Here is a 17,630-nt window from a genome sequence, read left to right on the forward strand (position 1 = left end):
TTAATAATTTTACCAAAAGTTTCATGGAAACTGCTTAAAGTGTTTCATGAATATTGGTGTAAATGTCTTTGAAATGACAGTGTTCAAATGCCATACAAGTGTAATTTCATGTGTAATGTGATTTGATACTTGATATAAAGGATGCTACAGACACTGTGAAGTCAGTCTCATATCTTGACCTACACTTAGAGATTAATAGTAAAGGAAAACAATTGACCAAACTATACGACAAACGTGATAACTACTCATTTTGTATTGTCAACTTTCCTTTTATCTGTGGCAACATCCCTTCAGCATCCTTTCATATCACAACTCATAAGCTATGCCAGAGCTTGCTGTAACTACACAGATTTTTTGTATCATGCTAGACTTACAATTAGGCTTCTGGAATAGGGTCGTTTTGCTACAAGATTGAAGTCATCACTACAGAAATTTTATGGTCAATATCATGAACTCATGGATTGTTACAGTGTATCCATCTGCACCATGAAAACTGATTTGTTCAATGTGTCATAGTTTTCCTTTACTCTTTCGACTATCCCAAACTTGACTTTTTATAAACAACTAGGAGGTGTTTCTAGAAAAGCAGAGGACTCTTACCCTATTGACGCACCTGGTCCATGCTCCTAGTTTTTAGTGGAGTCTAAATTGCTCAATTACTTTCGTTACTTTGTATGTAATATTTTGGTTATTTTATGTTCTTTGTTGTTGCGTGTCTGTTTCCCATGTCTGGCCTTTGTCCCTGGATTACATTCTTTTGATTTTCACTAGAATCTTGGTTCCCTTGATTACTCTTTCAGATGTTTTTACAATTTCTTATTTCACTTTAACTGTAATTCTAATTGACATTAATTAAATATTGTTTTGCTACATAGATAACATGATATCCCACAATTACAGCACCCCTATTGGAAGCTTAGTACAATATATATGCAACCTGTGATTAATAACAGCTGAGAAAAAATTGACAAAAATTTTGTAAATTGTATAATACCACTGTATAAGGAAAATTCAAGTTTTTTTGACAAATGAGAAGTAATTTCATACAAGTATAAAAACCTGTTTTATGATTCAGTATACCAATATATAGCTTTTTCATAAAATATAAAAAGTCTGTGATTCACAGAAGAAGAGAACTTTGTTACAAAAAAATTATGTTACTGGAATAATTGACACAGGTAAACAAGTAAAGCCCCCTCAAGAACAGGGGTATAATAACATTGCTTTTTAAATGAAAGAAAAATGATGCAAAGCCAAAAACAGTATCACTGTAAAATTTCAGGATCTGATGGACCACGGAATATAACTCAATTTTTGTTTGATTCAGTACACCATTAAATGCACTGGTTTATAATCAGTCTGTGTCCTAACTTTCAAACATATCACGTCACCTACAAAGTCATCAATTCCAGCTTATAATGTGGTTTGATATATTACCAATGTGCTATGGCAGATATTTCAGGATGAGAACAATTGATTAATCAAACAGACACTGCTTTGTACTTTCAGTCCTATGGCCAATGTTCTATGGCAGATATTTCATGCATTTCAGGATGAGAACGATTGACAAATCAAATAGACCCTGCTTTGTACTTTCAGTCCTATGGCCAATGTTCTATGGCAGATATTTCATGCATTTCAGGATGAGAACAACTGATTAATCAAACAGACCCTGCTTTGTACTTTCAGTCCTATGGCCAATGTTCTATGGCAGATATTTCATGCATTTCAGGATGAGAACGATTGACAAATCAAATAGACCCTGCTTTGTACTTTTAGTCCTATGGCCTATGTCAGATATTTCATGCATTTCAGGATGAGAATGATTGACTTATCAAACAGACCCTGCTTTGCACTTTAAGTCATTGACTTGATCGTTGGTATTATTTCTTTGGTGACCTACATCTCTTGATACATGCCTAAATCTCAAAGGCAAACTCCAGTATAATATATACAGTCAAGTCTGTACATTTAAAACAAAAGACCACTAGACACCATACAGCCCATACTGACATTAGAAAAAATGTGAACAAAATTCAAGAGTACTCTGGCCTTATGTAGTACAATGTATGCCTGTGGTCAAAACATGGTTTGGGAGTAGATTCGAAACTTAAATAAACTTTTAAAAGTTGACAAAGGGAAAAAAAGGTTACCTGGCAGAACATCACAGATTTCATCCCAGTTAATCAATTTTGAAGTTGTCAGGTATTTTTTACTTGAGGAATCACTGTGTACACCAATTTCTGTAATGATATGCCTGACATGTGGAGAAAGAGCTGACTGCATGATTTGTTTATTCTTGATTCAGTTTCAGAAAACTGCAATGGTACAAAGTATTCATCACAATGGATCAGTTCTGTAGAGTTGAAGATATTTAGCTCTTCATACCCTGCTATACCTATTCTAAAACAAAAAATATAATTTCTCAATTAAAGAAAGGTATTTTAATGTCCCTGCCATGTTCGTTCATTTCTACAAAAAATATTGAGAGCAGGATTAACATACATGCATGGTGCATCATTTTTGTAACAGACAAAACAAGGTTTTAAATGTTCAACAGTTCAGAATTCAGGACACTTACCCTACCAGTGCACCTGGTCCATGCTTCCAGTTTTAAAGAGTCCAGGTTGATCATTTACTGTTTCTTTTTTTGTTTGTGTTATTTTGGTTATTTCATGTCCTTTGTTGTGTGTCTGTTTTCCCTGTTTGGTCTTTATCCTTGGTATATATTCTTTTGATTTCCACTTGAATCTTGGTTCCTGGTCTCGATTACTCTTAACCTACAGGTGTTTGTTAAATAAAAATGTACACCCTTCTCTTCCTTAAATTGTTTAGCATGATGAGTTGGACCTTTTCTGAAATTTTCTGATCCATGGACAGAGTTAAGGGTCCTAAAATTATTTTTTCCAAGATTTTTGTATTTCCAACTTTAAAAATCTGCTCCCCCTATACTATTCAATGGATTGTGACTAAATATGGCATGAATGTACCTTACAATATCCTTAACAACCTGTGCGTGAGGATTTTTGATCTGGCAAAAACCATGTCCAATGTACTAAATAGACCAAAGGGGGTCATATTGAAGATTTTTGGGAAAAAAACACTCATAAACAAATGGGTTGAGCTTAATTCTTACAGGGCAAAATTGATCAGCATAGTGGTATTGACCTATGCTGAAATTTTCATAAAGATCTGTTGACCATTGTTGAAGTTATTGCCATTGTTGGGTCAAAAATGACTCTGAGAGATTTATTTTAAAATATAAAAACCAAATAGATTCATTTGTAGCCAAGATGCTCTCTATTGATTAAATTATTCTTGTGGCAATAGTACAGTAAGGTCAAGAATCCAGCTTTAGAAATCTGAACAGATTATTTTTGACCAGGTGAGCAATTAAGGATCTGTAGAGCCTCTAGTTAACCTTTTATACTAGTTATTTGAAATATAACATAATGTACTGGGAAATTCATTCCATAAAATTGAACCAGAAAATTCATAAGATTTTCTGTAAAGTTCAAGTTTGGGTTTTGGGACTACAAACTTTTTGTTTTTTTCACTTCTCATTTCATAGAAGCGTAGTTGAACTTATCTGTGAGATATTTTGGAGCTAGGCCTTTGACTGTTTTATGCATAAGCAAATATTTATGGTATTTAATCCTATGGTCAACATTCATAATACCAAGTTATCTGAATAATGGGGCAGAGGGTGACATATGATTGGCATCTAGTATCAATCTAGCTGCTCTCTTCTGTAGTTTCAATATTCTGTTCAAATTCACATTACTACATCCATTCCATACAATTAACTAGTAATAAACAGTAACTATGGCAAGGATAGTACCTTTGGTACTAACCTCAGACCAATCAGGTTTGTAATATTAGTTTTTATTATGTTTTTTTTTTTTTTGGTATAGTGGCAGCTCAAGTCCTCCTATCATATATGTAGCAGACAATTCTTCTTTTTGGTGACATCACACTTTTATTTGATTGGTCAATTGAAGATATCTGAATTGACTGGAAGCCATTCAGAACTCACAAGTCAATCTGCCAAAATGGAAAATTCTTATTTTTAGATCATAATTATCTTTGAATACTGAAATTAATATTTAAAATGCTCTGGATTATCTGTTCAAAGGATTGTCTAAGAGTTTTTATCAAAGAAGATAGCTAATTACATAATTACATACATTTTTATATTACAAATGAAGCTTTCTGGGTTCAACATATGCTAACCAAGGGCACCTATGAAGTATCACCTTGTTACAACTCCTAGATTTTGATGTGCCGAATGTTTGGAAAACATGAAATACAGCGCTTAAACCTTTTTCCAGTTCAACCAATCTCCAGTGAAATCATAAATTTGGATTTTTTGTAATGGAGAACAGGGCCCAGTGCGTGTGGATCATACGTCATTAAGATCAGGTCATAAGGTGTTAACTGACATATTCAAATCAGCTCAATATTACATATATGGTATAATATTAGTTTTATAAGTTGGCCATTGTGATTTACTGTATACCTAAAAATATGGGTATTCATTAAAAATTAGATTCTTTTTTTAATATTGATTTTCAACCTACCATAAAATAAATAGAACTGATTAATGTAGGAGACATTCCTCACTAAAATCAAATGATATTTAAATGCATGTATGACCAAGAATTTCACCTTTGCACCAGAACTAGATTAAACAAAAATAATAATGACGTTAATAACCTTGTCATTCATCCATTCCTGATCTAACTCACCATTTACAATCTTATTTTTTTTTACATTTATTAAAAGAATATCCAACCTACATGTATAGAAACAACATGTCCATCAATTGTTGTTTTGAATTTTTATTGGGGCCTTAATATTTTGACCACCGGAAAGGGGTTAACCCACTGTATGTGTGGGAATTTAGGACATCTGTAGCATTTCAATATATAGCTGGCCGAGTGGTCAAGGGGCGCTGGACTTTGTGCAGGCGGTGTTGCCATAGATGTCACAGCGGTACGAGTTCGAGTTCCGCAGAAGGAACGACCAAAAATTTGCATCGCAAATTTGACAGTTCTAACATCGTTGGGAATTTTTCAGACCTTTCTATACGTTTACATATCTTCCCTGTATCAATTTGATCCGATGGAGCAGTGTAGCGAATAGAGTCGTCACATTCTGAGATGTTGTATAATATTTATTTGTTGTGATGCATCATTAATTTGATCCTCTATCCTACATAATAACATCTACATGAACTGTCCCGTACTACCATACATCGTGTACTAAATTACAGCCCTAGATTAATCCTACGAGGAGGAATGACCCTGCCAGTGAAAGCAATATTTTTATATAGCCTAGCTGGCCGAGTGGTCTAGGGAGCTGGACTTTGTGCAGGCGGTGTTGCATAGATGTCACAGCGGTATGAGTTCGAGTCCCACGGAGGGAACAACCAAAAATTTGCATCGCAAATTTGACAGTTCTAACAACGTTGGGAATTTTTCAGACCTTTCTATATATATATATATATATGACTACACTGGATTTTGATGAGTGATGTACCAAATTAAAGATAAAAAATTGTAAAATGGCAACATGTATTTTTTATTTATCTGAAATAAAAAAAAATATTTTTCTGTCCAAAAATAGCTCTTTTTAGACAAATAAGCAAAAAATTAACTTTTTTACACATTCATAAAAGATGATTTGTCTTGGAATATTTGTGAAAATTAGTGGATTTATTAAAATGAAATTAATATCAAATGAAAGAGAAAAATCTGCTGAATGGCAATGGCTATTTTTAATAAATGTGCTTTGAATAACAATAAAAAATTATGACTGAATGAATGTACCTTTGTCTTGAGAAAGAAGTATCAAAATTTTCATTTTCATATACTATACCCAAGTAAACTGATAATCATTGTGTCTTTCTGTTTGTTGAAACATATGAATTTACTACCAATTAACAGATTAAAGAAATTTGTACTAAAAAATTATGTAATTTTCATTGCATAATAATGAGTTTGAAATACTTAATTAACAGTCAGAAGTTGGCTTAATTCATTAATTTTCCCTTAGGGCAATAACTGATCAATAATAATTATTGATTTTCACTGATAAATTTTGTCATTTTTATAATATTTAAGTGTTATGAGAACACACCCTTCCTCAGTATTTTCATCATAACTGTAATTATATTTGTTAAAATTTTATAACTTATGTAACTAAAATCCTGAATGATTTCTCTTTCTCAGAGTATGCATAAGTCAAATGTAAAACATTATAGGCTTTAACCAGTATAAAGACTGGAGAGGCACAGTTATTTTATACACTGTGAAAACTTTGTTAGGAGTGACCAATCCCTGTAATATAGAGTCCCTGTTAGAATAATATACATATGCAGTATTGGTCAAGGAGTACAGTACCTGAACTGATCTGTGCAACAAAAATTGCAATCGGTCATCAATCACCGACAAACCAATCAATTAAACTGGTGATTGCATCACGTGACCACAGAGCAGTCTATGTATTTTACGGTTTTTGTTGTTTACTTTGTCAATTTAACACATATTTAATGTAATAGATTTGAACATCCATTAATTTTACATTTCTTTTATTTTCAACAGATTTTACATAATTAAACTGCGATCACATCAGTCACCGGTCACCAGTCATCGATCCGTCTGCGTTCAATCAGTCAACGGTCATCGATCCGTCTAAGACAAAGCGTTGCGCGGATCGGTTCAAGGACTGTAAGTTGTAACCCTCTTTGGGATTCAGGGCCGAGCTGTTTTCTGATTTGGCCGCTAACAGTGGGATTACTCACCAACCGATTTTTGATTACGAGCCTGGGATAAGTACTTATTTTAACACAAGTGCCTGTGACTGTGTTGTATCAGTGGCCATTGGGAAATACTTTAGAAGAGAGCATTATAACAGGGGAGTGAAGCGTTTACAAATTAAATGACAACATTTGTCAAGTCGTCACTTCTATAATATATCCCGTTCGTTCATCGGATGGTATTTCATTGTGAACTTGTTATAACATCCGGGATTTGAATACAACTAGAATATTTATATTGGTCTTATCTGATACCATGGACCTGTACTAAATTACAGGTCTATGCTGATACCCAGTGTAGTGTAAGCTTAAATACGCAAATAAAAAAAATCAGGAATCATCATTGTGGGAAAAATAGTACTAGATTAAACACGATTAATTTACGTATATGCGGAATCCATTTTGGAATTACTTCCTTCTATGAACAATCGCTAGAGGGTCCCGTAGATCAGGAACGTTACGCTTGCGATTGTCATGGAAAAAAAACAGGGCATCCCTGGCTCAGCTTTAAGCAAAATTTTGTAGGTTGCAAGTAATTGGAGTAAATGTTAAATACGTGAACAAAATAACAATACGTCTTCATCACATCTTTTAATTCATTCATAAGATTTTGAATTCATTTTTAAAGTGCTCAATTTCAGTAAGCAGCAGTTTTCAACTTAAGTTTGGAAAAAAACTGAGTTTTTGTAAACCCGCATTTTTTACGCTTACCCTACCGGTGCATCTGGTCCATGCTCCCAGTTTTTAGTGGAGTCCGAGTTACTCATTTGCTTTTGTTACTTTGTATGTATGATTTTAGTTACTTTATGTTCTTTTTGTGTGTGTCTGTTTTCCATGTCTGGTCTTTGTCCCTGGATTACATTCTTTCGATTACCGATATAACCTTTGTTCCCTTGATTACTCTTTAAAATTCACTCAGAAAATTATGTGTGGTAGAACTTTAAATATGGTAGTATTTCTCAAATAACAAAGTGATTGTGTAATTTCCTATTGATTACAAAAATTCAGTATAAGTAGGCTGGGGTTTTATACGTTTAGAACTTTCGCGTCATAACGTTGAATAGTTATGTACACGCGGCAATCGTGTACGTCATAGTTGTTGCGAAGCATTAGGCTAACTTCCAAGTCAGCAACCTGTTTTAAAAATTTTCACACAGACTATAGTTGAATGTCTTCAAGCAAGAATCCAAGATTATCTCCAGCAGAGAACGAAATTTCACCAAAGAAGCCATGTTTGGATATGCAATTTCACGATGATTCGTCGTTGTCAACATTTACTTGGCACGAAGATAGTTCTGGTTCATCAGCATGGCATGTTGTGTACGATACAGGCAAATCAATCTACAAACCTGAAGAAGTTAACAATGCACCTGTTTCAATTCTAAAACCATTTGGAAGTATAACTCAGTCACAAGAAACTATAACACCAAGAAGCTTTACCAGTGACAATTTATTTTGTATTACCCGGGCAAATGGCTTGGCTTCTGAATCAAACACTCTATCAATCACACCATTCAATAGTGAGGGTAGCAAAACGCCAATCAATGACAACTCACTTAACAGTGATTTATGTCTTAGTGACTTGGCCTCATGTTCTAATCTTTCTTTTCGGAACAATGACTCGAACGAGGTAAGTAATCCTTCAATGGGCAAACATCAACTGAAGGGTACAGAAAACAACTCTGAAGGAGACAAACACGGTATCAATTATAAAGCACGGTCTGACAGACAATCACAGAAAAATGAGGACTATGTCAGAAACCAGCTGGCGAGCAAGCGTGTAAGTGTGAATGATATATCGGGGAAGCCCATAATCCTGTGCTCAGGAGTTTCCCCTTTACACAAAGGCAAGACGGCTGACAGAGAGTCATTCGTTATGAGAATAATGAAGACATTCAAAAGCAATTCACTTTATGATTCGTTTTGCTATACACTACCCCGATCTACCGAGGCGGTTCAAAGCTTCTATGGTGTGTTGAACAATATCCTTAGCCTTGCCGACCAATGTAGATTTGGCCTTATATATTCGCATCACAAAAACTTCCCGAACAGTGATTCAATGGAGCTTGCCGAAGGTATTGTACATGACATGCGGGAGAGGTATTCTCAAGTGCTGGAAAACATGTCAGAGACCAGAAATAGGTCGTCTAAAAACGATAAAATTTTACACGAAGCGTTAGAAAAGGAAGTGGACAATGATTTACCCAATAGTCTGGTCTTTTATATCTCAGATGTCTTTGTGGATATAGTGCCATCTTGGTGCGGTCAATTTCAAGTTTGTGTAAACCCTGTAACTAATGTCCTGTCGGTAAGAATGTTTGAATTTAGACCATCTTACCCGAGTTATACCCTACCCGCTTTCTCGTCAAAACAAATAACGGAAGAACTATGTAGAGAAATTTTCAAGCAAATGGAATATTTTGAATGCTCACGACAATTTAGGATGGATATAGACCTCCAAGGAATATATGGCATGACGTATTTCGAAATTTCAAACACAACAGAAGGGTTGCTGTTTTTAAAAATAAACTCTCCTGCAACATTCTTCCAACGTTTTGTTAACTGCAGCGCAAGTGACAGGAACGAGTGGAATAGGCGTGAATCATTTCTTCCTTTTCAAGACAGGCATTTCAGGAATTATGTACTGGTACTGGGAGGAGTTGTATCAGAACTCTCAAATATTGCAGCTCAGATTGTAGTAGCATGTCCAGCTGTTCGGTTTATGGATATCAAGGTTACTGACATTGTCCTGGACCAACACCTTAGCAATAACCATAAAGGTTTAAATGAACACACCCTAGAAAAAAACAATGTTGGTGCGTTAACAATAAACACCTATAATAAGCCTTCAAACACAGTTCGCATTTCAACGGAAAGACGAACCAACGTTATTGAAATCTTGTACAAATACAAGCTGATATCAAAAGAACAATGTAAAGAAATGAAGGAATTTATTAATGTACATGGACCTAGATTTGCTAAGGGCTCTGAATGTAATTTTCTCGATTCAGACGAATGGCATCCGTGTTTCAATGATTTTATAAACTATCACTGTCTCGACGTAAGCGAACTTGAACACCAGTTAACTAGAAGATGTAATTTATTGGAAAAATCAACGGATACTGGAATACCTTATTTTTATCCGGATATCCAAAACATGACAGTTGCACAGTATTTGATTACGGAGAACGTCAATAAACCATATTATTCTTTCTGTACCGCAGATATAGCTAATAAGAATATGTGGCATTGTACCGTGTGTGGTGTTTGTAACAGTGAAAACGAATGGCATTGTCCTATGTGTGATAAATGCTCTAAAGTACAGACAGTGTGCGAATATTGCGGGCATGGTGAGTTAGGATACATTATTGAACCACGTTCTGTGATGAAAGGTATACCTACCAAATCAGGTTGGGACGTCAATCTCAGCAAAACGGATGTGCCAGATTGGTCAACAGATACTATGCACATCACCAAAAATACTTCTTTCCACATACACGACTTTAAACGAGATGAACTCGGGCTTATTGACCCCATGGCTTTTTTGTTAGGTTCTGAAGCCAGAGGAGGTGGAAATCGACAAGGAAGAAGTCTCCAAAAATATGAAAAAAAGGTTGAGGGAAATCCTAAAATGTTAGCGGCAGCAGGATGCATTCTTCAATAAAGCCAAGATTTAAAAGGGATATATCATATTTACAAAGGTTTATTATTTACCTTTGGTAATCGTCTTTTTTTTTTATAAAATCATTTGTAATTTCAAAAAAAAAAAAAAAAGGAATCTAATGGATAGCCTAATTCAGTTCTAAAGTTAACATTTTTATAGAAATATACATTTAATGGCACCTCACTAGTTCACCAAAATTTCCAGGCGAGCTTACATACTTCAGGCTCTGGAAACGCAAGGACAAAGAGATTTAAACTAGCAATGATAAAAACTTCACATCTCCTTATGAATACACAAGACATTTCGTCATGTAAAGGGAAGACCAACTTCATTTCCAGAAGTTAACTATATCATTCGCTGTAATACATTTGCCGCTAAATACTCAAAGATTGTCTTCCTAAAATATGGCAAAAACTTCAATTTGCTTTGTGCAGTCTAATCTACTGTAAATAAAATTATTTGATCTAGTAAATAAAATTTTACTATGTATAAGAGATAACGTCATCAATGATTAGGTACCGATTTATTTGTGTAACTTACATGTGAATACTTTCATTTAAAACCTGGTTAAACCAACCATTTCAATCGGAAATGCCTGTACCTAGTAATGAAAATTGCGGTGGTTTTCAACTTAGCAGTTTTTATCCTGATATTGCCACTCGTTATACGGACTTTTGACTATTGCCTAGAGTTTGGCAGTTCGGTAATTATGTTATTACCCTTCACTTGAAACAAAAGTGGAAAATGTCAAATTGAATAGACATTCTCATCATGAACCAACTGTCGCACAAATTCAACTGAATGAAGACATCAGAGGAATTCTTTTTCTGAGAAGTCACATTTGATTTTTATAAGAACCTTCAGTCACATTTGATTTTTATTAGAACATTCTATACTCTCGGAGATATAAATTAAAACTACAAGCTCCCGGGGGCCAGAATAATTCGCCTGGTTCATACAACTTCAACCATGGAGACTTTTCAAAGACAGTGGCTAAAACAGCAAAAACCTCGTTTTTCACCTTTCATGGGAATTTACTCCAACCAGAGGCTCCCAGGAGCCTGAATAGCTCATTTGGTTAAATTTTGCCATTCAAGGGCAATAAATTTAACAAGATGTTGTCCAACATTTTTGACTCGAGAAGACTTTGGTAGGACTAACATAAGGATCATTTAAGCAATTGCAAGTTTCTTTCTATTATAGTTTTCACGATATGGGCTGAAAAGTAAAAAAAAACGTCATAGTTCACTTCTTCAAGGGCATTAACTCTTACAAGGAGTCGTCTGACAACTTCTTATCCCCAGTGACTTTTGTAGGTCTTATAATAAGGATCAATTGGTCAGGTAGGGTCATAGAAGATTTTTTTTTATGGAAATAACATTACAAATAGCAAATAAAACACCGAAAAAGGACAATACCTCCAATGTGGCTTAACAGATTAAAACGAAAATTTGACCACAATATAGATCTCATAATGCTGAATACTTTTATTATGTCAGGATTTAGCAAAACCTAATAGTTTTGGATACATATGCGAAAAACTACTGTCTGACAACTATGTCCTGTTTTTGGTAATGGTGGCCATGTTTTTCAACAGATAAAAAATTTCCACATCAGTTCTATGGAGGGATGCCCCAAGGAACATTCATACCAAGTTTGGTTCCAATTGGTCAAGTAGTGTCAGAGGAGATTTTTGAAAGAAATAACATTAAAAATAGCAAAAGAGGTCGAAAAAGGGCAATAACTCCCAACATGGCTTAGGTCTCACTTCTAACATTTCCATTACTTTACATGTTAAAAAAGTAATTTTCAAAGTCTCACTGTGAATTCCCAGGACAAAGGACATCTTAAAGTTGCATACCGTTGCGAAGCTTGAAAAAAAAAAAGGCTTCCAAAATCATTATGCTAATGGTACGATGATAGCAGAAATTCTTCACAAAATTTACTTGAATAAATAATACTGAAAATCCACATTTTTACCTGTTCTGCTAACTGACAGCATGGAGGCAAATTACTCACACATGTAAACAATATTCATACACTTTTGTAGTTAATTACATATATGATTTTAAAGTACACATTCTCAGCTTCATTTTGACTACTTTTAATCATAATACACACACATAATGCACTTACAATGCATGTCTAGGTTCAGTGTGTTTTTGGTACTACATAGGGGGGTGGCCATTTGACCCGGAAGTGGTTAGTGAGACCTTAATGGATTAAAACTAAAATTTCACCTCAGGTAGAACTCATCATGCTGAACACTTTTATCCAGTCAGAATTTAACTAAAGTAATGGTTTTGAGATATAAGCTAAAAACTACAGTCTGACCCCTATGTTCTATTTTTAGTAATGACAGCCATGTATTTAACATTTAAAATTTTGTTAAACAATTAGTTTGTGCAGGATACCCTAAAGAACAATTATGCCAACTTAAATTAAATTTGGTGGTATGGTTTTCGGAGAAGATTTTCAAAGTATAATATACATCTGAAAAACCAAAAAAATCTGTTTCAGGGGCTACAACTCCTACATTGGGTGACAAATCATTTGAAATTTCAGCATAGGTCTGTCTTCTGGTGGTGAACAATATTAGCCATGTCAAAATATTGCTTTATACAACTGTTTTTAAGTTATTTGCAAATAAAGAGCTGCGCTTAAAGTGCATGATACGCCCGTTGCCCTTTTAACTTGTCCTTATGCTTTTAATGAAGTTATATGATCAACTCTAGACATACTGTGAGCAAATATCCTTCCCCCACAAAAAAAAAGTAAATGAAAAATGCACAAAAAATCTTGCACTATAATAACAAATGGTCCGTTTTCAACGATTTTGCAACAAATAAATTTCCTTTGTTGTTTCTGCCTTTTTTTAAAGAGTAAAACTTCATAATACAGAAACGTAAAATTTGACATTTATACAAATCGGAAGAGAGCTTACTTCAGTAGATATGAACAATTCACCAAAGTTTCATAAAAGTTAGTACAAGTGTTTTTGAGTTATTGTGCGAAAACTTGAAAATCCTCCTTTTTTCAAGTATAAAAATTCATAGCATGGAAACAAAAAAATCTGAAATTTATAAAAATTGAAAGGGAGCTTACCCCAATAGATATGAACAATTCACCAAAGTTTCATAAAAGTTAGTGCAAGTGTTTTTTGAGTTACAGTGTGAAAACTTGAAAATCCTCCTTTTTTCAAGTATAAAAATTCATAGCACAGAAACAAAAAAATCTGAAATTTATAAAAAATTGAAAGGGAGCTTACATCAATAGATATGAACAATTCTCCAAAGATTCATATAAGTTAGTGCAAGTGTTTTTTGAGTTATTGTGTAAAAACTTGAAAATCCTGCTCTTTTCAAGTATTAAAATTTATAGCATGGAAACCAAAAAAATCTGAAATTTATAGAAATTGAAAGGGAGCTTACGTCAATAGATATGAACAATTCAGCAAAATTGTTGGTGAAAGTGTTTTGGAGTTATTGTCCGAAGTATTGATGACAGATGGACAGAGTATGGTATACCATAATATGTCCTGTCTTAGACGGGCATATGAAAACTGATTTTGACCACTATGTTCTATTTTTTAACAGCTGCCATGTTTTTTAACATTTCAAAATTTTTTAACGATCAGTTTATGCACAATACACTTAGGAAGAACCATGCCGAGCTTCATCCAAATTGGGCAAGCAGTTTCAGAGGAGATGTTTGAAAAAGGCTAACGACAACAGATGCAGGTGATCTAAAAATAAGTGTCATCCTATAACTTTGACCACATGGAGACTTTTGTAAAACTCTAGCTATAGAAGCAAGGTCTACATTTTTTTTATTTTCCAATATTTTTTAGTTTTTGAGATACATGTAGAAATTGGCAACTTGAATCCTGTGGTCTGGAAAAGGAACAGCTTTATGAATTTTCATAGAAGATGCTAGTGACCAAATTTGGTAATAATCAACTGAGCGTTTTTTTTTTTTTAGTTAAAGATGACAGTCAACATCAAATATAGAAAGATGACTGATGATAATAGATTACATGGACCTTTTGCTCCAGATAAGCTAATAAAACAGACAGCCAGGTCTTTTTTTTTCAAGAGATATTTTAATATATCATTTTTATTATGCTTTTGCGTCATTCTACCCAGAGATTACACTATGTTCAGAGAAGTTCTTATGTAACTGGATAAATTAGACAATATCAAGAAATAAATTACTGGCTGAACCATTTTTTTTTGTTGTTGTTTTATTTCCATTTACACTAGAGGCATCAAAAGTAGGCATAAAATCAATTCAGACTGATTTTGTTTCAAATATTAATTCCTAAATTTGTTTGGTTATAATAGAATAGTGAATACCCTTCACAATCATGGAATAGAGAATGTTTACACACTATATTTTGATTGTTCTGTCTCTTTCCTTGGTCCTATCTTTCAGAAATTATCCCCATAAAAAATTGACAGCTGTTTTGACACAATGTTTATCACAATAATAAATATAGAAATAATGGGTGCGTATCATCATTTAATTCAAACATGCACATGATTAAAATGACAGCCATTAATGATTTATGTTATACAAGTACAATCTCTTAAAGACTTACTAATTACCAGCTCACAAAATATGAACATTGAAGTGACACAAGACTAATCTTTAAAACTTAGTCCATAAATCTGTCACAACATTGTAGTTAAAGTACATCTCAGAAATAACAACAATCAATCTCAGATTTTCTATAAACTTTTCAAGGTTCAAACAAAATCACTTATTTCATAAAAAGTCAAGGTCATACAAAAATTGAAACTTAAAATTTTACAGTTTAATATTTGTACAAATTGTCATTGTTTTGTAGAAAGCTAAGGGAGCTTGGATCAATAGTGTCTTTCAATGAACAGTTGTGATGACAACAAACAGTGAGAATTTCCCTTACAAACCAGAACATCACATATAAATACATTGGAATGATAAGTGAAGTGAACACAAGAGATTACTTTGTCAACCAATGGAGACGAGGCATAGATAATAAACTCACAAATAGCCTTAAATGCACTTTATACAGAGAGTATGTTGTTCAATACATCCATTAGTATGTACTGACCACATTATTAAGAAATTGAAGTCATATCAATTGAGTGTTAAGTACTTATTACTTCATATTCTGTGACAAGTTAAATTATGATATCTCCAAATCAATTTTATTTTTAGTTTGATCTAGGCTTTAATACTATATTGAAACATGAGCAGAAAATTACAATGATACAGCAATGGAATAAATAAAAGCTACCTATCTGTTTAATTTATAGAGAAATAAGTATCAAGTTTACTATTGGGAAAAAGAACAGAAACCTGATAGAACTGAAAAAAAAAATGAAAAGACACTTGTCCTAGCTGTAAGATATCTCAAGATTATTCTAGAAGATACACTAAATAGGTTCTCTGTTAATCAAGGAATACTTAATAAAATGAACACTGAAAGCTGAAAGTCTCTTGTGTTAGACAAGAAATAGTAAATAATTACTACATTATACAACTCAATCAATTTTGGGGAAGGGAAAACAGAGTTGTCTTCCTTTGTATAGTTTCAAACAATAGTGAGAACAACAAAAATAAATCCATTTACTAAAACATTGACAAATCAAGATTGAAAACATAAATGTCTGCACAAACCAACTTATATGAATTCATGAATACAATGTGTAATAAATAATGAAAAATGTATTACTAGTTTGATCTTAGAACACAATGCTATATTAAATGCATTCTACCTTCAAGCATAAACTCAACCCTATTGGTAACTCAGTAATTATACTAAGTAATATTAAGACAAACCTCCCATTAGATATCATACTTAATCTATGAGAAGCACGTATGAAATATGATAGAACTTCCTGACACTGAATGCTCAATTTTTCTTCAAATATCAGTGCAAGATGAGACATAAACAGTAAGATTAATTTTTCTAAATATCTCAAAAATACATTTTACATTTTTTGTTTTATTTAAACAGCATCACCAAAGAGTTGATGTCACTTCAGTTTCATTTGATCAAATTGGTCAAAACCTCGAAGGAAATGGCAACATGAGCACCATCAATTATAGACTAACTATAATACTAAAGTATATATGTCAAAAAATATCACCTGTATGGAAAGTCATGGTCTCTTTCTAAATTGTATCTTGAAAGAAAACCACTGCCAAGTTAAATAAGATGATTAAGAAACACAAATATTCTACATGGGAATGAATAAATGAATATGTAACTTGGCAGTCACAGAAAGAAAAAAAAAAACAAAAACAAAAAAAACTAGGGATAACTCTTGATATGTTATAAAATTCAAATTTATAAAAATCTTGCAGGCTGAGATAACACTATTCTGTTGTTAACATTTGTCAATGTTTTCACATTGTATCAAAATGTTAAAGGTCCTCTTTTGGAAGAGCATTAAGTCTTTTGTTTTCATGGTTACTAATGACGTCAATGATCACGGTTATCTTCAACCAAATTGTCACGTGATGAAGATCTGCCAATTTCTTGAACAATTTCTGCATGCTCATCTAACATTTTTTCCAACTGTTTCTTTCTTTGCTCTGCATCCTCCTACAAAATGAGAAAAGATTTCATTTTGAGCTAATAAAAATGATAGAAATCTCAACATAGTTGCCAGCTATTAAAAGGTGGCATTAAAACTTCAAGGATGACCAGCATTACTTTTGAGCATTCTGCTGTCACAATATAGAACAAAACAATCATTGATTTAAATAAACATTCAACCAAAAGCATACATAACAAGTCACCATTGCGACTCCTTTAACTTGTGTCTAGTTATCATATTAATCTTCATGACCTAATTAAATTCAAAATTACCTATTTATCAGCATTAAGAACTTAATCTACCTGAACTACTATAGTTTGAGTTTTACTTACACTAAATACATGACCTACATAAATACTATAAGTAATGTTTTACTATTTGTTGGTTGAGAATATAAATACCAGTACATGAAATACTTAAAAAGCAAAGAATTTAACAAATATTATTATTCAAAGTTGTTTCACTAATCTGCAACAAAAGGAACATGAATCCCATCAATTTTACCACACAACAATTAAAATACAATTAATCCTAAATAAGGCCTAAATCTGTAATA

The 17,630-nt window shown here is 33.3% G+C and overlaps 3 protein-coding genes across 15 annotated transcripts in view; 1 reads left to right on the plus strand and 2 right to left on the minus strand.

The window, feature by feature from the left end:
• Positions 1-6,942, minus strand: part of LOC148623836 (endoplasmic reticulum membrane-associated RNA degradation protein-like) — a 51,690-nt gene extending 44,748 nt beyond the window's left edge. For 2 of the 5 annotated variants that reach the window (XR_015919519.1, XM_088566028.1), the window contains exons 1-2: positions 6,806-6,942; positions 2,154-2,403 (exon numbers count right to left, since the gene is read on the minus strand). Coding sequence is in view for 2 of the 5 variants with exons in the window: in XM_088566028.1 (XP_088422154.1) it covers positions 2,154-2,286 (133 nt within the window). In the remaining 3 variants the exon portion in view is untranslated. The remainder of the gene's footprint in view (positions 1-2,153; positions 2,404-6,805) is intronic. The other 3 variants (XR_015919517.1, XM_088566027.1, XR_015919518.1) reach the window with 2 other exon arrangements.
• A 669-nt stretch (positions 6,943-7,611) lies between these two features.
• LOC148623838 (uncharacterized) lies at positions 7,612-12,325 on the plus strand. The gene has a single exon (XM_088566025.1). It carries the CDS (start codon positions 7,989-7,991, stop codon positions 10,482-10,484), a length of 2,496 nt encoding a protein of 831 aa, XP_088422151.1. The 5' UTR covers positions 7,612-7,988; the 3' UTR covers positions 10,485-12,325.
• A 2,660-nt stretch (positions 12,326-14,985) lies between these two features.
• The window catches only part of LOC148623839 (uncharacterized), a 73,483-nt gene continuing 70,838 nt past the window's right edge, over positions 14,986-17,630 (minus strand). For all 9 annotated transcript variants that reach the window (XM_088566034.1, XM_088566037.1, XM_088566035.1 and 6 more), the window contains one exon: positions 14,986-17,079. In XM_088566034.1, the coding sequence (XP_088422160.1) occupies positions 16,957-17,079 (123 nt within the window). In that variant the 3' untranslated portion in view covers positions 14,986-16,956. The remainder of the gene's footprint in view (positions 17,080-17,630) is intronic.

This window comes from Perna viridis, chromosome 2 (genome assembly GCF_037379345.1).
Source record: "Perna viridis isolate PV_CMFRI_1.1 ecotype Kerala chromosome 2, ASM3737934v1, whole genome shotgun sequence".
NCBI classification, from domain to species: Eukaryota; Metazoa; Mollusca; class Bivalvia; order Mytilida; family Mytilidae; genus Perna; species Perna viridis.

What these genes read in the sequence shown, in the direction of transcription:
- LOC148623838 (XM_088566025.1), top strand. Translation starts at nt 7,989, where the DNA reads ATGTCTTCAAGCAAGAATCCAAGATTATCTCCAGCAGAGAACGAAATT.